The 23,031-nt window shown below is 49.7% G+C and overlaps 1 protein-coding gene across 7 annotated transcripts in view; it reads right to left on the minus strand.

Annotated features, from left to right (window-relative positions):
* PTPRS (protein tyrosine phosphatase receptor type S) overlaps window positions 1-23,031 on the minus strand; it is a 267,499-nt gene that overhangs the window by 55,686 nt on the left and 188,782 nt on the right. For 4 of the 7 annotated variants that reach the window (XM_074978298.1, XM_074978301.1, XM_074978296.1 and 1 more), the window contains 7 exons: window positions 16,071-16,340; window positions 13,294-13,875; window positions 11,459-11,592; window positions 11,162-11,306; window positions 4,524-4,829; window positions 2,785-2,978; window positions 2,311-2,337 (listed from right to left, as the gene is read on the minus strand). In XM_074978298.1, coding sequence (XP_074834399.1) covers window positions 2,311-2,337; window positions 2,785-2,978; window positions 4,524-4,829; window positions 11,162-11,306; window positions 11,459-11,592; window positions 13,294-13,875; window positions 16,071-16,340 — 1,658 coding nt within the window. The remainder of the gene's footprint in view (window positions 1-2,310; window positions 2,338-2,784; window positions 2,979-4,523; window positions 4,830-11,161; window positions 11,307-11,458; window positions 11,593-13,293; window positions 13,876-16,070; window positions 16,341-23,031) is intronic. The other 3 variants (XM_074978302.1, XM_074978300.1, XM_074978303.1) reach the window with 2 other exon arrangements.

Raw genomic sequence — 23,031 nt, forward strand, 5'->3', positions numbered from 1 at the left:
TCCTTCACACCCGCCAGTAAGAGACTTCTTAAAAAAAAAAACCAAAAAAAAAAACCACCCCTCCCATGACGTTAAAGGGATTGCTGTAATGCTAACTGCCAGGTGACATTTGTTGTTTGCAGGTTAGGGTGCTGTGTTACTTTCCCAAAATGACCTGGATTCTGTAGCACTCTCACCACACCCAGTCCCCAAGAACTTTTGTTATAAAGCCTGTCTCTAGTGTGGCCCCTGGGAACAAGATATTCTACCCTTCAAAGGCTGTTTTAACAAGAACGCCCATGTTAAATCAGACGGGATGGGGACATGCACAGCAGGGTTTTCCCCAGAGCCCTAGGTGGGAGGGTGAAGGGAAGCTTGCATTTGTTTGATCTCCCTTCCTCTACAAAGTCTAGGCCCCAGGCTAGCACTTGGGAAAAGCTTCCCGCTCCTGAGAACATCTGCACTGCCCAAAACGGGGCAGAAATTGAGAGTGTGGACCTTAAAAACAACACACTGCTGAGGAGGTGGGACAGCCTAGTGGGTAGGGACCTAGCCTGTGACTTATGAGACTGGAATTCAACTCCCTGCTTTGCCACAGCCTTCCCATGTGACCCTGGGCAAGTCACTTGGGATCTGACAATCAAAGACCCATGGCCTGGCCACAAATGCCACAAGCTAAACATTGCAGTTCAGCTCTCTGGGCTCTGAAAATTAGGCAGTGCTGGGCTCCCATCTGAACATTAGTACTGCAATGTTTAGCTGCACAAACTGAGCCCTGGTCAAATCGACAGGGCTCTGACACTTGGCGCCGTAGGGTTTTTATTGCAGCGTAGACGTACTTCTGGACTCTGTCTACACTAGAGCTGGGAGTGTGCTTCCCAGCTGGGGAAACAGGCACATGGAAACTCTTCTCCAGTGCTTGTGCTAAACACAGCAACGTAGTCAGAGAGTTAGCATAGGCAGCCTCTTGGGCTGTCTGAGCACAATCCCACCTGAGGGGAGGGGCATTCCCAGGAGGTGAGCCCATGCAATCCCCTTAGCATGCTAACATGAGAACAGCGAGCATGTCTGTCTCTTGATGCTGGGAAACACCTTCCCGGCTGTAATGTACACAATTAAAAACCTGTGACTGGTCCTTTCCAGCTGAGCTGACCCAAGCTCGTGGGGCTAAGGGGATGTTTAACTGTGGTGTGGATGTTTGGGTTGGGGGTGCAGCCCAAGTTCTGGGGTCCTCCCATCAGAGCCCAAATTCCTACACCCCAACTGAGCAGCCTCTTAGCCTGAGCCAGCTGGCATGAGCCAGCCACAGATTTTTAGACAGATCCTCCATTCCCCACCCATACAAGGAGGATAACGGCACTGCCCTACTTCATGGGGAGGGCAACTGTATTCGACGCTGTGATGCTCTTTGAGAGCAAGAGCCAAGCAGCCTTGGCAGAAATCAGGATCTCAGCCTAAGAGTTGTTATTCTAGCAGCCGAAGTCTCGGTACCAGCTAGCCCAAGAGCAGGAGGCCTTCCCCACTGCTCTGTGGCTAGTCACCATCAAAACCAAAATCACATCAGCGTTCAAATGGAGGAATGAAATGCCAATGAGCTGTACATCTAACACTGTGCCTGGCACCCATGTCCCAGCCCAGAGAGACTCACACAAGCGTTCCTCGAGCCAGTGTGCTAAAAATAGCTCTCTGGACTTTGAGAGTCACCCAGCATGGATCAGGGGGATCAAGTGGGCAGAAGCTCTGCCCTTTTTAAGTGGAATGCTCCCAGCTGCAGTGTAGAACATACCTGAAAACCACAATATTGATTTTAAGGTCCAGCCGCTTACACGCTGCTAGGGCTCAGTGCGTGCTTTGTACCAGTGAACCTTTGCCTTCTAATGGCATCAAGCAGTCATGGTCAAGCCCAGAAGGTTTAGAAGCTATTGTGCTATCAGTCTCCACCTAGCAAAGTTTTTTCAGCAGCAGACCAGATCCTGAGGTAGTTACAGATCTTGCTCACATCAGCCCATTTTTAAATATGCAGCTTGCTTAGGCTGGTCCCATTTTAATGTCCAAACTGCTTCCACTATCGAGAAGCAGCTGACTTGGCCTTCCCCAAGAGCTCGGGGGGGAACCCTGCGGTATCACCATGCGCTGATGGACTAAAGGAGCACTTAGGAAGGCACTGGGAAGTGAAGAGATTGGGGTGAGGAATGATGCGTAGGTAAGGCCTTGAAAACAGACAAAGCAGCACTGGGGAAAAGAAAGAGAAGAGACAAATGTCACACCACAAATGTTGAGGGTGCAAGGGAGAGGACAGAACCAGGAACAGGCAGGAAGCATTTTACTTACATATTCAGCAGTGTCATCTGTTTCCCACTGAGCAGAGAACAAGAGAGGATTTGCAAGTGAGAATAGAAAAGAGGGGAGAGAGACAGCATGAGGCAGAAGTCTCTGGGAAGTGGCTACTCGAGTTCAGAGGTTACTGGGCCAACATGAAGGAAGAAGCAGAATGGGAGAGGTTAGCAGATTTTGTAGCAAAACTGGCTTGATTTAAAGGAAGGGGGCTTAGCCCTTGGCTTCTCAGAAATGGGAAGGATGGAGCCTACTTGTCCCAGTGTCAGGAGAATGGCTCAAGCTCTTCCTTAACAGCTACAGGCTGGAAGTGTGAATTAGCTGAAAACAACAAGGGACTCCTTTGTCAGAGAGATGTTGTACCACTGCTACCAGCCTGTTGGGTCTCATGGGGCTATAACCCAAACAAATGGCCAGCGTGCCCACCCCGCAAGCCCCCAAGGCAGAGGGACAGGTGCTGAAAGTCCCCACCTGAGCATCAGCCAGCATGACATCCTTGATCTGGGGCAACCCCTTGGCCTCTCCGTTCTCCATGCGCACGTAGTGGACCTGATAGCCACGGATCTGCCCATGCTGGCGGTTCTGGATTGGAGAGCGCCAGAACACTTGGATGGCCGTCGAGTTCAGAACCTCCACCTCCACTTTACGAGGTGGGGCACTGGGCACTGCGAGTAGGGGGAGAAAAGAAAGTGCAGGTGTAGAGATTTAGCACTGGATTGCAAGGAACAGGCACGTATTCCATCTAGAGCCTTGCAAGTGGGCTGAGAATCTGCCAGACTTGTGGCAAGCCACCACATCAGCCATGGACTTTGGCGGTCCGTGGGATGGGCAGGCAAGTACCACTGTAGCATAGCCTGTGCCACTTGGACACATAAAGGTGGGCTTGCTTCTTGTTTGGCTCAGTCTTCCTTCCATGAGCCTTTTCCTCAGAACCGCTTGCCCAGAAGGAGATCTATAGTTCTGGGTCAAACCACCTGATTTCTGAGGAGCGAGCCACAGAAAGCTCTGTCTCTGCTTGCTTGAAGCAAGAGAAAGAACTTGAACCAGCCCTTTCAAGCCCTCACGCCTCAGTCGTTTAAATGCTTCTGGTAGTCAATCGCAGTGAACTGACGGTAGGGCATGAAATTGGAAGACATGCCCTGGAACAGAACTGGGATGGAAAGGGGATTTGGAGAGAAGTTTATGGGAGCCTGGCCAGGACAACAGTGCAGCTCTGTCTCCCAGGTGTGCCAGAATGAGGGTTATGGCCCTCAAACTTTTTACTGTACGTAAGGCTGAGCAACAGGGGAGGGAGCAGAGCGGATGAAGTCAGGGACAGGGCCTCAGGGAAAGAGGTGGCATAGGGCCTTGGGGGAAGGGGCGGGGCCTCAGGAGGTGGCACAAGAGTATGGAGCCACAGCTCATGCACCTGAGACCTCCCCAACCACACACACTTTTAGGCTGCTTTTGCTGTCCCCCATTACTCTGAACAAGGTGTTCCCCACATTAGTGGGTATCCTAGTAGGATATACACAGAGGGACAGGCAAATGGGAGAGCTGTTAAATAAGACCTGCAACAGAAAAGAAGATTGGGCTTGGGTCCTTTTTTTGCTCCTTTGTGATGGAGGAAGACACTCCAGAAAGGTTTTGTTTGTTTTTTAGATAGTTTCCCCTTTTTTTGAACGCTTTATTGTAGCTTACAAAAAAAGATCAGTTAAGTCTCTCCTTGCTTAACATGTCTTTAGGAGAACTAGAGAATTGAAACGAGCATTTTCAGTTGCGACATGAAGGAGCTGGGTTGTTAATCCTTTCACGAAGAGACTCCTTCTCCTGCCTTTGAAAACCCTGTGGTTATAATCCAACTAGCTCTTCAGCCTGCTACTGAATTTCCTGGGGTATGCAGTGTGGACAAGATCTGAATACCTGGTTATTAAAAAAATCAAGGAAAAGCAAATCATAGGAGGCTGGATTCTCATGGGGGTTGATGCCCCTGGAAGTTGCAGGAGCTCTGCACCCCTTGAGAATCAGAGCCATGTTTTTGAGAAGATGGATGAGGAAATGTGATGTTTGGGCCAGGAGGCCTAGGCCTCTTCAGGCCTTCTTCATGCATCCAAAAGCAGTGACAAAAAGGACCCAAAAATCCAATGTCTTTTCCTTGGCAGGGAAGCCTCCTCAGTCGTGTATTTGTAGGGGACTCAGGAGGAAAGGAAATCGTAAGTAGATGGAATTACCATCCTCATCTGTTCGGACGACGACTGGCGAGCTCTCTGGGCCCGGCCCCACCTCTGTGTGCGCCACCACGGTGATGCGATATTCTGTCCACTTTTCCAGCTGTTCCAGAAGGATCTGATTGGTGGTTGGGGGGATATCATTCACCTCCTTTTGGTCCATGTCGTCAGAGTCCAGCGCTCGATAATGGACGCTGTATCCAGCCAGGACACCATTTTGGCTCTCGGCTGGCGGAGGCCGCCAACTTACCAGAATGGCGGTTGATCTGGTGCTGATGCATTTTATGTCTTGAGGGGGGGCAGACGGTTCTACGAGGGGGAAAATTCAGGGGGGAGGGAAGAAGGGGAAAAAACAAAAGATGGGAAAGATAAAAAAAAGAAAAGAAAATGACAACAAAAATCTAAAATAAAACGTACAAAAATTTGGTTTAAAAAGATAAATTAAAAAAGAAGAGTGTTTTTTTTTTGGGTAAAAAAAATAAAGGCAAGAGAAATGAAACGGAGGCATTGAAACATAAATGTTACAAAGCAAAGGAATAAAACACAAGCGGGCTAGCCCAGAGCATCCTGCATTTTCAGCTAAAAGCATCTGAAACTGAGCAACCATCCCCGTCTCTCCTTGGATGAGCAGCTTTAATCTCCCATTTTTAAAGCAGTGGTGCAAACTCTGGCACAATTCAAGGCAAGTCGTGTTCCTGAAAGTCATGCTAAAGTCGCATTAAGCCAAAAATTTTCACCTTGGATTCCTAGCACGAAGATTTGCAAAAAGCATCAACTAGGGACCTGATTTTCAAAGGTATTTATGTGTCTAAAGATGCACATGGGTGCCTAGCATCTAAAAGTGCCTAAGTATCTCAAAGTATGCTAAAAGCATATAAAAGTGCCAAAGTATCTAAAAGTGCCTAACTCTCACTGGAGTTAGGTGTCCAAGCCACTTCAGGTACTTTTGAAAATCTCATTAGGCACCTGACTCTTTAAGCGCATAAATACCTTTGCAAATCTGACCCTAGGTGACTTTGGGTGATTTGATTTTTCGGGGACTGGGGTGGGGGGGTCGTGTCCTTGGCAGTGTCTGAAAAGCAGAATGGGTCTCAGCTTGGTGACCTAAACTCAGTAGCCAGTTTGGAAAACCAGGGCCCAAAATCCACAGTTAAGCACCTCAGTTCGATAATATCAGCCATAAATTCCCTGACCTCATGTGTCATCAGCATCTGTAAAGCATATAAGGGCTAAGTTATGCACACATGGGCCTGGGCTGGCAAATGTGCAAGGCAAATTTGCCAATGTGCTCTAAGCAAATGAACCACAGACCCACTGTGGGTCTGGGGTGGGCAGGTGCTTGGAATGGGCTTGCAGAACTCCAGATATTCTTCAGGGTGCATAAACGAACCCTGACCACCAATTAAAGGGGTGTTTTCTGATTAATTCTACAGTCCTTACCCACAGTCCCACTGAAATCAATCAGGGGTTAGCTGATCATAATGGGATCAACTGTGGTCTGACGGGGGAAAATCAGGACTATTTTGCTTGGGTTGGTCCTGCTTTGGGCAGGGGGCTGGACTCAATGACCTCCTGAGTTCTCTTCCAGCCCTAGGAGTCTATGACTAAATTCACAGATGTCCATGGAGTTACACTGGTCTCTAATGCCTCTTCACCCAGAACCGCTGGAACCCCTGGAATGGGTTGACACGCTGGTTGGCTGTTTAACTATCTTCCTGTCTGCTTTAGGAAAAATCTAAATGACTTTTCACCATTTGTGTTGTGTCTTCTCTTTACTCTGCTTGGACAGCGAAAATCAACTAACCCATTTCACTTCTCCATAAAACAAATAAGCAGTTATGTAGCACTTTAGTGGCTAACAAAATAATTGATTAGGTGATGAGCTTTTGTAGGGCAGACCAACGTCTTCAGATCTGGAGATAGCTCTGTTCTCATTAGGTTTACTTCTGGGTTTCATGCACTGTTGTGTTTGGATTGTAAACTTTACATTATACAGGATTTTGATTGTAAACTTTACATTATACAGGATTTTTAAAAAATGATTTTCACTGATTTATTAAGTGAATGCCAACTCTTTTACTAAGATTAGTTTTTGTTAGATCTTTTTTTCTCCCTGAACCAAAACCTTACGTTTTGGGCCTAAACTACCTTCACAGAGCTCCTTTAACAAAACAATTACTGTTTTCTCCATTTCGCTCCTTTCTGGCTATCAAAAGGGATTTCTATGCAGTGATCAGGCAAAGTTCTGCTCCCTAGGTGATGGTCTTCAGTAGCCGGCTAGCCACGCCAAATAATAGAAAACATGTCAAACAAACAACCAAAGAAACAAACTTGAAACAAAAAATAAATCCATCCATTAATTTTAAAACGAAACGTCGCTCAAAAGAAAGGAAATCATAATAACAAAAATAGCGACAAAATCTTTCCAGAACATTCCCAGTCTGTTTACCTACCTTCCAAACTTCAACTGCTAACTTATAAGACTTTCTTACGAGAGAACTGAGCTAATGAGGCCAGACCAAGCTCCTGGTGGGTTTCTGAAAACCATTCACTTTTAGTATATTGCCCTTTCCTAACGGCTACTAACTCCTCTATGCTGGCTAGCCTCCCCCTCCCTCTGCTACCTAGTCTGTCATTGCTGCCGTCTCCAGTTGCTCCTATTTCTGTCCCACACCAGCCCATAGACTGATGTCAGTGTGGCCAGATTCCCCGTAACAGACTCTTCTCTCTGCCTGACTGCCCAGCACGATGAAGCACAGCAGACTGGTGTGCTGTCCCCTTCTCTGTGTCTTAGAGCAATGCCCCACAAACGGTGTTCTGTGACACCGGTGTACTGCAGATCGGTGCTTCGTGTGCCTCAGAGCCACGTGCCGGGAGTGCTGGCTGCTGCTCTGTGCATGTGCTCCACTGCTTGTTGGCAGAAGTGCGTGGTAGCAGGGGGGGCTCTGGTGAGTCGCCGGCATCAAGTTAGAGAGGGGGCAGGGGCTGAGGCTGCCTGGTTTTGGAGGAGGGGGTGGGGTGGGGTAAGAATGGGAAGCAGGGGTGCCTGGCTCTGGGGGAAATGGGGGGGATTGGGTTAGAGCCAGAGTCTGGAGGTGCCTGGCTCCTGGGGAGGGAATTGGGTTATATACATTGGGTGTGCCATCTTAGAGGCATCAAAGTCTCTTTCTCACACAGAGCTGGGAGACTAAGCAGCCCCAGGTGCCTCCAGCTATCTTCCCTTTGCACTCAGTGGGGCAGCCCCAAAACTGCCTCCACTCCCCGAGCCCAGCTGAAGCCACAAGGGCTGTGAAACCCACTGCAGAGAGGGTCTGACCCGACCTACCCTTTTGGTCCTGAGCCTAAGGCACCTGTCACTCTTAATGAAAGTCCCAGGAGGCAGCGCACGGAGCTTGGACTGCACTTGGGAGCACTGCTTCCACCAGCGGCTGGGCCTGGCACTCTCTCACTCACCCTCTAAGCTCCAGCAAGGAGACCTGTTGCATGTCCCTGGAGCAAGACCTCCTTTTGGGATCATTGGTAGGACTTTCTCAGGTTAAAAGGGAAGCAGAGGGGTGGGGAACACCTGTGACCCACGCTGCTCTCAACTGACTGTACCACCTGGATGAAAACACCCACCAAGTGCTGGCCGCGCTGGAGAGACCCTCTTGGGAGTTCATGGCACAGTGAGTTTCCTTCACAATCCAGCCCAACCTGCATGGGAAGTGCGGGAGGCCTGTGCACAGGCAGAACACATGATATGTGCTCCGCTTGGCAGTGGAGAAAAACACCCAGAATGCACCTCTCCACCAAATGTCTCGACTACCCAGGGGTCCTTCATACTCCAGACAGCCCACTGCAAAGCATGTCACTTCTGTGCCCACAGATCTCTGTTCCCACCAGGCAGACAGTTTTTGGAGAACCACCCCCTCTCATTCCTCCCACCTGGAGCAGCAGGATTCCCAGGGTGTGTGTGGGTGCGTGTGAGCGTGCACGCACGCACGTAGAAGACTGCACACTGACAGGGTGGACTGTATTTGTGAATCAGCTTGAGACCAGCCAGTACTCACCTGAACTGCATCTTTTACAGGCTTTAAGTTGACTGTCCAAGCCACAAGAATGACCCTTACTGACCTTGTAGGATACAATGCGGTTAACCCTTTAGGTACCACAGACGTTAGATCATTTTAGTTTCACTCAGAGTCTATTGGGTTGAAGAAGGATTAGAGCAACTGGCTGGGGGAACATCCCCTTCGGAAGGAGCAGAGAAGTGAAAACCCCTCTGGTTCCTTTATAACCCATCCCACGCTTCCGTCCATCCCCTGCTGCTCCTGTCAGGTGACACGTGCTTCCCACACCAGGAGAAATTTTTGAATGAGGCAAATATTACGAAACTCTCAGGGGCTTCACAGCTAGGTTAGAAAAGGTGATGTTGTCTCATGCCTCCAAGCATTTGAGTCAATATTTTCCAATCTACGTCTCTGGTACTTGAAGAGTTAAAACCCAGCTACTTCAAGAAGAAAAAGATACTTTACCTTTAGTTTAATGGATTTTACTTTGGTTATGATGCTTGGAAGAGCCACCCTGGCAAGAGATGTGGAGAGGGCTATGCAGGGGGTGCATGCGGGGGGGGGAAAGGGGGGGCCTGTGGGCCAGGCATGCATGTGTGACAGCTCAGACTGGTGGGAAAAAAGCCACAGAAAACTCCACAGCCAGGGCCTGGGGTAGGGGAAAAGCTTTGGTGTTGCACAGACAAGATGGGAAACCACCCAGGCAGCAAGAGAGATAGAGCTCGGAGCTGGCTTCCAGACTTGAGGGCATGCAGAGAGAGAGAGAGAGACAGAGGCAGCCAGGCAGGCAGATGGATGGAGAGAAAAAGAGAGCGATGGAACAGGCTGGGAAGAAGCTGAATGGAAAAGGGGCTGCAGAAGGAAGACACAAAAGCCTGCCCCAGCCAGAAGGTCTGAGCGCCGAGGATGCCACCCAGACCAAGGAGAATTGACTCGTTCATCCAGCAGCCGGCCAGGAAAAAAAAAAACATTTCACCGCTGTACAAAATGCTGAAAGCTCCCCAGCTGAGGTTCTTAGGAGCATGAAATTCGGGAAACTGACGGCAATCCCTCTACAGCTGAACTGCAGAGGCATGGAACAAACCTCACCTCCTCCTGGGCGAGAGCCAGGATAGAAAGATGCCCAAAGAAGCGCTCATCTCCTCTTTTGGGGGGAACCTCCAATCCCCACCTCCCACTGCTAGGCCCTACACAACCATTACCTCCCCTGCCCCCGTGATGCCCATCCCTCTGGACTGCTTGTATCCAACCAGAAATCCCTGTTTCCTCCAACCCAGCCCTACGACTCCCAGAACAAAAAGCTCTAGTAAACCAGAAGCAGAGTGTGGGAAAGTTTGACGCCTATTCCTGAGGCTTTTAATTAGTTCCTTCATTTCTTGGTGCTGATTGAGCACCATCTGGTTCCTTCTAGTGGTACCAAGCTGGGTCAGAATCAGCAAAAACCAGGAAACAATTTTTACAGAGATACCGATTTAAGAAAAGAAAAAGAAGCATTTGAAGGAAGGAAACAAACAAGCAAGCAAATCTCTCAATGGCCTGGAGGGATGAGAAAGCCCTGGTAAGAAATTCTATCTCAAGTAGAAACAGAGACGCCCCTTTCTTCTCACTCCTGGGTGGGAGAGGGAAGGGGAGCAGACAAGATGGAAAGACGAGGCCGGTCGCCCAGCTGAGAGGCTGCTGCTCCCACTTGTTAAGGGTTGTGAGCGATGGGAGCTTGCTTGCGCTCTCACAGGCTGACCAGAGCCATTTCTGAGCTAGTTCTGCTCGCGGCTACTCCGAACTGCAGCCGAGGGATTTAGTAGAGATGAGAGGAGACAGAAAACACAAAGAACAGCTGCCACAGCCACTCATGCAGTGAAAAAAACACCTCATTTAAAAGCAAAGATCTGTGAAAAGCCCAGGTTGAAATATTGCCATCCAGGGCTAGTCCATCCCCAGGGCAACAGCGAAGGAAGACAATCCATTAAACTAAAACCAGCACAGTTGGGTTACACACACTCCATCCTGGTGTCGTTAACATCCCATCTCCCCTCTCTCCAGCTCTGCCCAGCCCACAGTGGCCTGTCTCCACAGGCTATGAAGTCACTTATGAACAATGAGGTGGGGGCTGCTTTCCCGCAGACTGATGACCATGTTAGTTTTATTAATCGCCATCTGCCTTCCGGCTCACGAATCACTTGCAGAGAGCTCCTTCAAACCCCTCGTACATCCCTCCCCCAAGTTCCTGCTCTGTTTCTCCCCGTTAATGACCTATAGCCTCAAAGGGGGAGGCAATAAGCTGTCCTCGCTGAGCATGCTCAGCACAAAGGGCTCATTGAGTTCGTTAAGCTGCCCCTCTCGGACAGGTGGTGCTAACATATGCCCTGGCCCCAGGCCCACCCAAACCTTGGCGGCCTAGATCAGTGAGGTAGGCGGCGGCAGGGTCTGTAAGCCCCAAAAAAAACCCCTCAGTGAAGAATAGCTCACCCACACAGTCCTCTCTCATGAGGACGGTGCTGTGAACTTCCCATGGTTCCATACCCCAGTGCCCGCCATCTGTGGCTCCCTGACCGTCTTCCCCTCAGACAAGGCTGGGAAAGGAGAGACACCTACTAGACTGCAGGGTCTGCTCCCTGATTGCCGGGGTGTAGGCCCCCAGGCCCAGAGCCGAGCTGGCAGCCAGCCGAAAGACATACTCAGTGTTGGGTTTCAGGCCTTCCACTGTGAACGAGGTCGTGGGATCAAAAGTCTTCAATATCTGGAGGGGGAGGGAAATGAAGTAAAAAATAAAAACAAGGAGCAGAGACACACCATCACCAAAAACCTGCCCTACTCCCCACTCCTCCAATCCACCCCAGCTGAAGTAGGCTCCCACCATTTTGCACCACCTTCACTACCCCCGGCACTCACCGGCTTGCCATGATCTCCTTCCCTGTAGTCGAGTTCGTACTTCACTATGGTCTCCTGCCGGGGAGGGCTCCAGGACAGTCGGATGCTGGTCTCTGTCTTGGCTTCTGCTTGGAAGTTCATTGGCTGCCCAGGAACTGCCAAAGGCCAAGGAGGAATCCACAGGGCAGGGTTGGACAGCCAATGCAGAAGAGGAAAGAGAGAAACAGCGTCAAGGTTATGGGGCTATTTAGAAGAATCTCCCTCCCCCTCAGCTTGTCCATGAGATGCAGCTTGACTCTTTCCCATCACTCCTGGAGGAAGGCAGGGGCTTTTATTTACAGGAGCCCATTGATTGTCACCCTGCAGGACCTGGACAGGAAACCATCTGTAGTTGATGGAGGCAAGATTGTGGTGTCCATTTATCCATGTAGCACAGGATGCACCTCCCCAGGGTGGCCAACTTGTGTCCCTCAAGCCGCATGGGAGTCTTTGATCAAGCAAATGTGGCTCCTGCTCAGAGCTGTGCGCTCAACTATTTACTGCTGCTCCCAGCACCTAGAGGGAGATGCACATGGCTGCAGCAGCGGTGGTGGTGGTGGTGAGTCCCAGGCATTGGGTTACACTGGGGCTTGGGGTGGGAAGTCCTTGGTTCTGGGGGAAGGGAGGGGGGATTGAGTTAAAGTGGGAGTGCTAGGAGTGCCAGAGTCTGGAGGAAGGAGAGGGCATTTAGCCATGTATTATATGTTTATTTTTATATATCTATATAGACATACAGCTATAGATATAAATTTATATGATATATCTATATAAATATATAAAAACAAATATATAATACATAGCTCTTTGCACTCTATCTGCAGCTACTTTGGCTCTTAGTCTCTAACTGGTGGGTCACCCCTGCCCTAATCCCTTGAGTGCTTATCTCAGCCTCTCCATGGCCTGGATGGTTCCAGGGAACCACGGCATAGAGAGCACAGAGTTTCCCGGCCTGCAGGAGTGCAGCTGGAACGGGGCTCCCGATTAACAGGGGAGGAAGGGTTGTGTACTTCTGATAGAGAAGGCACTCAGAGGAACTCAGCCAGAAGCGAGGTCAAATCCTGGGTGTGTTCACAGGGCATTCTGGGTAATGACATGCAGAGTGGTACAGCCAGCAGCCCCTCTCTGTCATGCACCTGCCACAGCAGGCAGCAGTAAATATAGACAGGATATGGCTCTGCCCTCCTACAGTTTCTCTGATCAGGGGCTCAGCTCTCACCACATCCTAGGAGGTGGCTATTCATCAACCTACTTTAGAGGTGTGGAAACTGAGCACTATTTTACTATGACAGGCTCAATGCCACACATAGGGGCAAGGACAGAACAGAAGACTCCTGTTTCCTAGCTGCCTGCTGTAATTGTACCCTAACTGACGAGACCTAAGAACAAAACTCCTGGGTCCTCTGCTCTAGCTGCTGAGCAGCACTTCTTCCCCAGATGTCTATTTTTGTTTCAGCTGACGAGGATCAGTAAGGAGGAGGTGCTCAGGAGAGAGCCCTGGTCCAGAGTGATCACTGTGCTGTGAGCTTGCGAAAAAAAACAAAATACTTATCTCATAGAAGTGGAAGGGACCTTCGGAGGTTATCAAGTCCAATCCCCTGCACTCACAGCAGGACCTATCACCATCCCTGATGAATTTTTTTTTAAAATGTATATACCTCAGATCCCTAAACAGCCCCCCCTCAAGGACTGAGCTCACAACGCTGGGTTTAGCAGGCCAATGCTCAAACCACTGTGCTATCCCTCTCAGCCATCGTCATTCCTTCCAGAAGCCACCTGGGGCAGATCAGTCTGATCACATCTACAAGACTCAAACCCACCTCCTTGCTGTGTTTTGATCTGGATGGGGTCAGAGAGAGGCCCATCTCCCACAGAAGTGAAGGCCAGGACCCGGACGGTGTAGGTTTCATCCTCCAGGAGGCTGCCCACTGTGGTCAGGAGGCTGTCATCCACATTGTGCTTCTGCCAGTTGCTCACCGGCTGGTCCGGCTCCATGGTGTAGTACACCCTGTAGCCGCGGATCTGCCCGTTGGGCTCCACAGGCTCCTCCCACTGGATGAGCATGGTGGTGCCACTCAGCATCCGCCCCTGCACGCTGCGAGGTGCGCTAGCAGGTGCCTGCTCCCCCGTGCGGGTTACCACGGACTCGCTGGGAGGCCCCTGCCCAATGGTGTTGACAGCAGAGACCCAGATCTCATACTCTGAGTTGGGGCTGAGTCCTCCAATGCTGTAGCGCGTCGTGGTGATGTCCTCTTTGATCTGATAAGGGCCATCTTGACTCTTGGACTTGTACTCAATGACATAATAAGACACAGGGTCAGGGTTCCCTGAGTCCCAGGTGATGGTGATGCTGGTTGCCGTGGTTTCTGTTACCACGGGCGTTCCAGGAGCCTTGGGCAGCGCTGAGGGTAGGGAAGAACAAGCACATTGAAACATATGTTACAACCGTGTCTAATTGGCAAGTTAGGGCTCTGAGAGCTAGCAGCATGGTACAGCTCACAGTGTGGCTGTTTAGTAAAATGCTGCTGAAATATTATGGAACCTAGTTATACTCTTTATTACCCTTCTTAAACTGCTCCATCAAAAGGAAGCATTCAACCAATCATCTGGCATCATTAACACAGAAGACTTCAACTGAACATCCATCAGCTCCCAGCGTGCTGGGTAAAACTGGGCTCACGCAACTCCTTTAGAATTTGGAAACAGAGCTTGTTAAAAATCATTAGGTGTCCCTAGATTCTTGCATCTCCGGCTCCCTCTGTGTCCACAGTAGTTATTGGACATCTTTCTCTAGAATTATACAGTTCTCTCCCTTTCTAGAAGCTACAAATGAAGCAGATTGCTTGGGTTCCCCACTTCTAACACCCCCCTGCATCCACGCTCTAGATCTAGAGCTCTCCTATACACAAACTCTAGACCTCCTAAGTACACGTTCTGGATCTGGGGCATACCCAAACATACGGTCTAGACAAGTGTTTCCTTAACTACTTTCTGTGTAACAATGCTGTTCTGTGAACAACTTGCTGGTCTGCCACAAGCAGGAAGAATAAACTGAGCGCATATATTTTCTGTTATTAAAACCAGAGACAATGTTACTTCTTCATTGCTATGATACCTGATTAAATTACTTCATTTTGTTTGTGCTGTATATTTTTGGTTTGTTTTGGTTTGACAATTTTTTTGAAGAACATTTTCACATGTGTTCTGCATAAAAAAAATTGTTTGTTGCTCTGTGGTCTCAAAAAGTTTAAGAAACACTGGTCTAGACCACCTCCCGAATCCCATACTCTATATCCTTCCAACCAGTTGATGCAGATCCAGGCCCTTTCTAGTTCTCTGTCCCTTGTTCAACTTTCTTGCTGGAATACACAGCAGGTACTTCCTAACAGAACAGAAAGAAAAACACAAATGGCAGAATGTGCCAGCAGGACAGTAAGTTCCATAGCTGGGGAGGTGGACTATTCAACAGCAGAAACAATGTATCGAAGCCATCATCTTTTAAGGCTAACATTAGGAGGCAGGAAAAAGAAGGAGAGAGAGAAAAGAAAAGGAGTGTTTCAATCCAGCCCCAGGCATCTTTTTGACAGTGTCTCAACCTGCTCTCTGTGCAAACGGCTTTGGCAGAATTTTGCAAGATGATTCCAAGGGGTTCCTGGTCCCTTCCCTCACCCCACAAACTCCCTTATGGACTGAGTCAGTTCTCAAAGCACACATCAGCTCTGCTGCTCATGCGCCACAGCTGAAGAGAGAAATCTTCAGGCCATATGCCCGCGCTCCTCTTGGGGATCACAAGCATCAAAACTGGGGGTTTTCACATTCAAGGCAACAGAGAAGGCTCTCATAAGACACCAAGATGAGGTTGCGGCGCAAGGAAAGTCATGCTGGAGATGAGCAGGTTCTCGGGGTCTCTTGTGATCCCTCCAACACTGGAACTAGTGTGGGATGCAAGCCCCGGTCCCCTGGCCACTCAAAGCTCTCCATGCATCAGCCAGCCAGCCTCGTGATCCAGGATGGGAATCAAAGTACAATTATGAATCTTTTTTCCCCTGACAAATAACAGCCGCTAATGCCAGAGAAGGCCCCAAGACAGTGCTTGCACGTGGGTGAAACCATCAGCTTCCAAGGTTGGGGATTTTCTTGAGCACATGTGCACTAGCATGCCATCATGGGCACATTCCACACACACTGGCACACACACACGCACACCAATGCCCCTGCAAGCTCATGCACCCACATGTTTGTCCCTAATCGGATGCACTTACACCCACATGACTGCATGTAATCATGGACCCATAGGCTCACACAACTGCTCTCTTACCTGATCTCTCACACACATAACCACGTACGTGCATGCATGAGCTCAGGTGGTCACACAACGACATGCTCACATGCATCTGCACGCTTCCACACATAGCCACATGATCGCAAGCATGATCACAAACCCACATGGTCATGCAACCACCCGTTCACTTTGGCATGCTCACGCTGGCACACGTGCATTTTCCTAGGCATGACCATGCACCGTATGCTTGCTCACTCTTGCACACACGTATGTGCTCACATGCATGGTCACGCTCCCATACGCTCATTATCTTACATTTTACTGTGATCTGAGCCACGGCTTCTATGACCCCCAGGCTTGACATGGCCACGCAGGTGTAGTTGGCCGAGTCCTTGACATCAGTGAGCTCCAGGACGTTTCGGCCCACTGGCATGTCATCCTCAGGCGTCAGGTCTTCTGCCCCTTGCATCCACTTGACGTATGGCATGGGTGAACCCACTGCCACGCAGGTAATGTTGACGTTACCACCGGGCATGATTTCATGGCTGACAGGCAGGATGGAGAAGCGAGGTGCCACGCGGCGAACTGTGGACGAGACGCACAGAGGTAACAAAAAAAAAATAAAAGAAAAGAAAATAAAAGAAAGAAAAAAGAAGGAAGAAAAGGAAAACAAAAAGGGGAGAAAAGAAAAGAGAAAAGAAAGAATAAGGGAGAAAGAAAAAAGAGCAGAAGATAATTTAAATATAAACAGGGCTCATCGTTTTTCCCTTTATTGAAAAATAAAACAAATAAACAAAATAGTCAAAAAACCAAAAAACCAAAAAAATTAAACTTCAAAGAAATGTTACTTCACAAACAAGATATAGAATATAGACATAAAGCGATATTTCATAGCAACAGGGTTCCATTGATCAAGATTAGACCCATCACAGCACAGATAAATACACAAAAATTTATTAGCAATTTCTCATCTTTACTTGACAAATGCCGGGCATTGCAGGCATTGAACAATCTTCTCCACAGCCACGGGGGCACCAGCTGCCCACCCCGCTCCCAGAGCCCCTGCCCCTTCCCCTTTGTAAGTGGGATCTAATTGCCCCTCTCCAACTCCTTCTCCCATGGAAATGTGGAACAAACTTGTTCCCTCCAGAGCAGCAGATTCATGCCCCATGGAAAGGACCAATCTCACACCAGTGAGCTCCCATTTCTGGTCAGCGTGGAGGGGAATGGAGGAGGAGAGCGAGGGGAAGGGAGTACATGAGGAAGGCTTCCTCTCAGGACTCTGCTCTTGTTGGAAAGGCCTTTAGCCTCTTGAGACCCTGAGGAGAGGGGAATCTAAGGAGAAACCAAGTAGGAGGAAGAGGTCTCCTGCCCCAAATTCCAGAGAAGCCATCTGAGGTAACAGGTTAGAATTTAGGGTGTGTCTGTGTGTGAGAGAGAACCGTCCAGGAGGAAGGAGCCCTCCCGCCCCCACCTGGACCGAGAGACAGCGGGAAAGATGAGAAACCCTAATGAAATTTTTGTGGTTTTCGGGTATAGAAACCCTAACGAAGCCTCTTTAAGATCTGACACGGTTCCATCGATAGATGCAGCTCTCAGAGTCACAAACATCATGCAAAATAGGTTAAAAAAAGAGAGAGACAGAGAGACAAAGAGACAGAGAGAGAGAAGGAAATGCAGAGGAGTATAACTTATGGGCCACTAGCAAATGCCCACATGGATACTGAGGGGGGGAAGAGAGAGAGAGAGAGAGAGAGAGAGAGAGACAGAAAAGAGAAGGAAAAGGAGGAGACAGGAGAGAGAGAGAGAAAGACGGGGATGGGGAGGCGGGGAACCGACTTTAATGCTGCATACTTTTTCTAGAGGATGTGACCCAATGTGGTGGCTCACATTGTCACATCTCAGCCCTGGCGGAAGAATAAATAGAATAAGAATTAAGAAGAAGAAGAAAAACAAGGTAGTGAAACTTTAAACGTTGAGAAGACAGTGACATGTTCTGTGCATCTCCTTAGCAGAGAAGTGGATGCAGCTTCCAGACCTTACACGGTAAGAACATGGACGCAAAGAAGAGGGTGCAGTTTCCATGGCTCCATTTTCTGAAGTGACTGGGACGGATGGACGGACCGGGCAGGTGGTGTTTTCCTCACACGCAGGAGAGGCGACCAGAGAGACATTTGGCCGTAAAAACCCAACCCAGAAACTATCTGCATCTGGGTGCCTGAGGGGCTCAGAAACCTCTCCCTGCCCAATGGCCATCCACTGTGGCATGGGATCTTCGCCAGCGGATACCAACACAGAGCCACAGTTCTCCTCTCCACTCCGTGAGCCCCTGTCTGCCTCTGGACAACAACCCCCTCCCCATGATTAATCCCGCTGAGTCAGTGTATGATGGGTGGAGGTTACTCCCCAAAGTCCAAGAGGAACAGCAGGATCAAGGGCAGACAGCAGGTGATCCAGAAAGATCTAGTCCCTATGGGGAGAAATCCGAACAGGGAAACCTCCCATCACAGGAGCAAGGCCAAAGGCTGCAGGCAAAATCATAGCAGTGGGGAAAGAGCCGCACATGGCTGAGAGCCCTTAGGATTCAGAAACACCTGTATAATAGCCCTGAGCCTGTGGGTGCTCTGGGGCAGGCGCACCTAGGAATAAATATTAACAGGTGCTCAGAGCCCATTGGCAGGTAAGAATCCCCTCTCCCACGCTGGCAGCCCCACTAACCAACTCTTCCTATTCTTTCCCAGAGACTCCCACCTTCCATCAAACAGCTGTTTTGCTGTATTCAGGATGCTCTGGGAAGGAGGGAGGGGGATGTGGTGTGCTGCGGGGGAGGAGGCAGAAGTGGGGTTCACATATCCCGCCCCGCCAGCTGGAGGGTATGTCTGTGCCTATGTATTACCTGCACAGTCAGCAAACAAGGATGCTCGTGGTCATGGTGAATGCCACAGGTGAGGGCCCTGATTCTTTTCACTACTACACCACAGTAAATCCAGAGCAACTCCACTCAAGTTACTGGCAGCTGAACCCATACAAAACTGGGGACAAGAGGAACCAGGCCCAGCAGCACTCCCTGCTGGGTCTCCTGGTGGCTACAGACCTCTTAGATTTGGTGTCCTGGATCAGCTTCTACCTCAGAGCATGAGCCTAGCTCCAGTTTGCTCCTTAACTGTGCTTCTCAAGTGGAGGCCTACAGAATGAAGCATTCTGGGAACCAAAATGTGGTGAGTGGGGCAGGATGCTGCAAGGCTGGGAGAGGGGATGGCCCATGAGAAGGGGCTCGCTCTCTCACAGTGCAAGAGTTGAAGAACTAAGACCTGCTGCAGGGGAAGGATTGGGTTTTAGTTAGCACTGGGTGAAATCTTACAGCTGAAACTCCCCTCACCTTGCCCTCTCCATCACAAAGTGGTGATTCAATTTTGTGATTGAGAATGCTTTTTTGTTGTGACATTTCCTTCCATTTTATTTCATAAAATGCTCATCATCGAAGCAAAACATGTAGTCTTTGGTCCAACAAAATGTTTTGCTCAACTCGTAACAATCCCCTTTCCTCCCCTGATTTTCAGGAATTCACTGGGAACCAAAACATCTATCATACCCGCAGCTCTTGTTTTAGTTTTCAGCCCGCAAAGGGGCTGAAATGCCTCACCTTTCTGCGTGGGGGTGAGGGATACATGGTCAGAGCCGGCGCTCCCTGTAAGCTGAGTGCTTGGGTGGCCGCCTAGAGGAAATTCAAATGTTACCCAGCTGAATACCAGTGCCCGCAGCCTTCCAGAGCTGGCAGCAATGTGTTTCTATGGGCAGTGCACATCTGTACATGTCTTGGTGCACACAACAAAATTTATTCTGCACAAGGATGGAAAAAATTAGTGGGACATTGGTTGGAGTCCACACCCATTTCAAAGACTTTGCCCTCCATACATGCCTGAGCTTCACCCATCCAAACTAGGTGCTTGCCTCCTACCTAACTTTGGCTCCTGATTTGCTAACTTGCTTGGAGGAGGGAGAAGAGTTTGAGCCATTGGGGAGCTGCGTCAGCTGGTCCTGAGGGGTCTCATCACAGCTCATTAGGAGGGGGAAATGACTGCAAAGCATTGTTGTAACACCACCAGACAGGATCTTTCCACCAGCTATGTGAGTATCCCTCTCCCAGCTCCTTGTTACCAAGGGGCTGGAAGCTGCTTCCCTGCAAGGGAGGCACAATGGAAAAATTACCCCTGCCTCCTCCCCCCACATCTCCCTCTCCTGGGACGTCTCCCCATTTTGCTCCTGGACCTGCTTCTATGTAGTCTGCCACAGAGGACAGCAGCTCCCACAGGACAGGGCCTGGGGGGGTGGGAAGGAAGGAGGGGAACACAAGGGGAGTCAAGAATTTCAGGCAACGAAGAACATGGAGACTCAGCACCAGGGAGATCCTAACGGAAAGGAGCACGAACACGTCCCCACCTTGATATGAGCTAGGGAGAGGGAGGGGTCAGTGAGAGATGTCACTTCACCTAGATGCTGTCATTTGCAGGTGGGAGAGGGGTGGGTGCTATTACGTGGGCAGGGGAAGGTTGGCAGGAGGTGGGGAGATGTCTCTGGGGCCTGGCTGAGGAGAAGCACCTGGACGCCAGCAATGGCCAAGGGGGTTTAAACACACGTGGCCACTGACTGAAGCAAACGGGCAGGAGGCCTCCTACTCCCATGTTCCCATCCTTCCTTCCATTGCCATCTCCACTGGGCTGCTCGGCCTTGGCAAGTGCAGCAAGTCCTGGCTGCTTCCCCGGAGCTGGTGGCATTTCAGAAAATGGAGCCACACGAATACTGCACCAGTCACAATCGGAGACAAGATGGAGACTACTTGAAAAGAAACAAGTGGGTTCCCATGCAGACAGATCAGAGGGGGTGGGAATGAGTCTTCCAAAGAAAGGCAGATATGTAACTCCCTGGGAGAGGTGGGGTGGGGAAGTTTGGGGAGAAATGGGGAGACATACACTGCCAGACAAGATCCAGTCAGCAAACAGCATTGACAGCAACAAACAACGGCGGGTGGGATGCAAACACCGAGTTGTCATGGCAACAGAACAAGACAGTTAAATTCAAACTGAGGTTAATTAAAAAGAAAGAAAGAAAGGAAAAAAAAAAGAAGAACAAACCAGAATTTCATAACTGAAAAGCATTGTTCAATGGGGGTGGAGGGCTGAGAATCGGAGTCTGAAGGGAACAAAACCAGCATTGCCTGCCCAGATCTGGGGGTGGGGCGGTGGAGAGGCGCGGACAGGGTCCACTCGCAAAACACAAGCTGCTGGGCTGCTACGCCAATTTGCAGCACCCCGTACTTTCCCTGAGGCCCTCAGGACAGCACTACCTTTCGGCTGCTGAAATGGAAGTTAGTACGGATAGCGAGCAGGTAGCAAACAGCAGGTCTTGATGCCAGACTGAGATCCTGAGAATCCCATGTAGGATGAGATTTGGAATGTGGTTCACCACAGATCAAGGAGTGTCGGAAAGGTGAAGCATCTCTACGAGCAGTATCCTGATTCTAAAAAGCTTCACATATACACACATGCATGCCAGGGAAGTGACAGCGGCTCCTACATCAGTGCAGGAAACTTGCAAAGAACACGTGGATTCAGGCCAGGCAGGGCTCAGGGAGACAACGGCACTCACTCTAACAGGAAACACGCTGAGGGTCCTTTGCTGAAGAGCCAATAAGGCCTGGGTAGCAAGTGAGCCAGACTAGAAGCCTTCACTACTGCTATTTATTTTAATAGCTGTTCCACTCCTATTTGACTGTTGACATGAAATTTCACAGGCAGAGATGCTCTGGGTCAGCCTCTAGGTCCGTGCCTTTGGAGCGAGAAACTTTAAGCAGCAATAACAGACAGAGCAGAAAGGTCTGGCTGCTCGCACCCAGGCCGGTTTCCATAAGCAGCAGCCAGGACAGCAAAATCAAATGCAACCAGGGGAACCCCTGATGCTATTATCGGACACAGCTTGATGGACTAGGGGGGAAACCTCAGGAAGAGCAGTGGATAGTCCGGGGTCTGCTTCTGGAAGCAATTCATTTTAGGTTACAGCAGACTTCTTGTAACCACTACCCATGAGCTGCTGCCAGGATTCTCACTCTGCATTAATTTAATTTCCAGCATAAAAATACAACAGCGGTCTTGCCCTACTAGGGTATTTTTCATTTAGGGATCTCACAGAGCTTTTCAGCTGTGTGTCATTTATTATCCCCCTTGTAATCAGAGGGAAACTATAGCAGAGAGAAATGATGTGCCCAAGGTCAGTGGGTCATTGGCAAGGCCCACAACATAAACCAGTACTCCCTGTCCCTGCTTCCACCATTAGACAGCACTGAATGTCCTCTACAAATTCCCAGCATGTTCCCCTACTGAAATGGTCTGTGCTGGTGACCATGAAAGGAGCAGTAGGGTCACTCACGTTGCACGTGATCTGTCTGGGGGCAGAGAGAGTGGGATTAAACCTCACTCCGTGCAGCCCCAGTATCCTGTGGAATTCCACTGGCAACACAAGTCACAACACAGTCCAGGTGTCACCTCCAGCTGCGTTAAAGGGCAGCTATGGCAAAATAACTAACTCCCCAGGCCTGAGTCCTGTCTGAAACTAGAGCCAGGCAGACCTACTTTAGACGAGGGTTCAGTCGGAGAGAGGGGTTAAGTGCATCCCTTGACTTCCCCAGACTAAAATTCACCAGAAAGGAGAGGAGACAGGGATCTGGAACTGAACCAGCAGGCGGTGAGGTCCATCTGGAGGACCCTGAAGCCCAAAGCATACTGATGGGGACAGACCGTCTGCCTTTCGCATGGGTTTTGAGGGTTGGGTATCTGCTAACTCTGCAGTCACCACATCTCACTACTCTGAATCTCTAGGCTCACACTTGTGGAGGGGACTGCATATCATCTCTCCTTTTCCTGCTCCCAACAACTGGAAGGAGCTCCAAAAACAAAGATGAATGCAGCTTTGACACAGGCACACCCCATCTCCATCTTACAACTGTTCCAGCTGTGAAAGACAGAGGAGAACCTATTTGGCTACAGCTACTGGACTCCGCCTTCACCTCCCTCTCACAGCTGTGAAGCTGAACTCTCACTATGGCACAGAGCTGGGAGGCTCTCCTGGTTTCTTGGGCAGCCTATCCCCATGTACAGCATCAGGACAGAAAAGAGAATTTGGGGCTTGGGGAGATGCGAACAATGGAAACTGCTAGGTTGGGATTTATAACTGCTGTCCTTCAATGCTAAGTTCTTCAGAGCAGGGACAGCTTCTTTGCTCC

Source organism: Carettochelys insculpta, chromosome 27 (assembly GCF_033958435.1).
Source record: "Carettochelys insculpta isolate YL-2023 chromosome 27, ASM3395843v1, whole genome shotgun sequence".
In the NCBI taxonomy this organism is placed as follows: Eukaryota; Metazoa; Chordata; order Testudines; family Carettochelyidae; genus Carettochelys; species Carettochelys insculpta.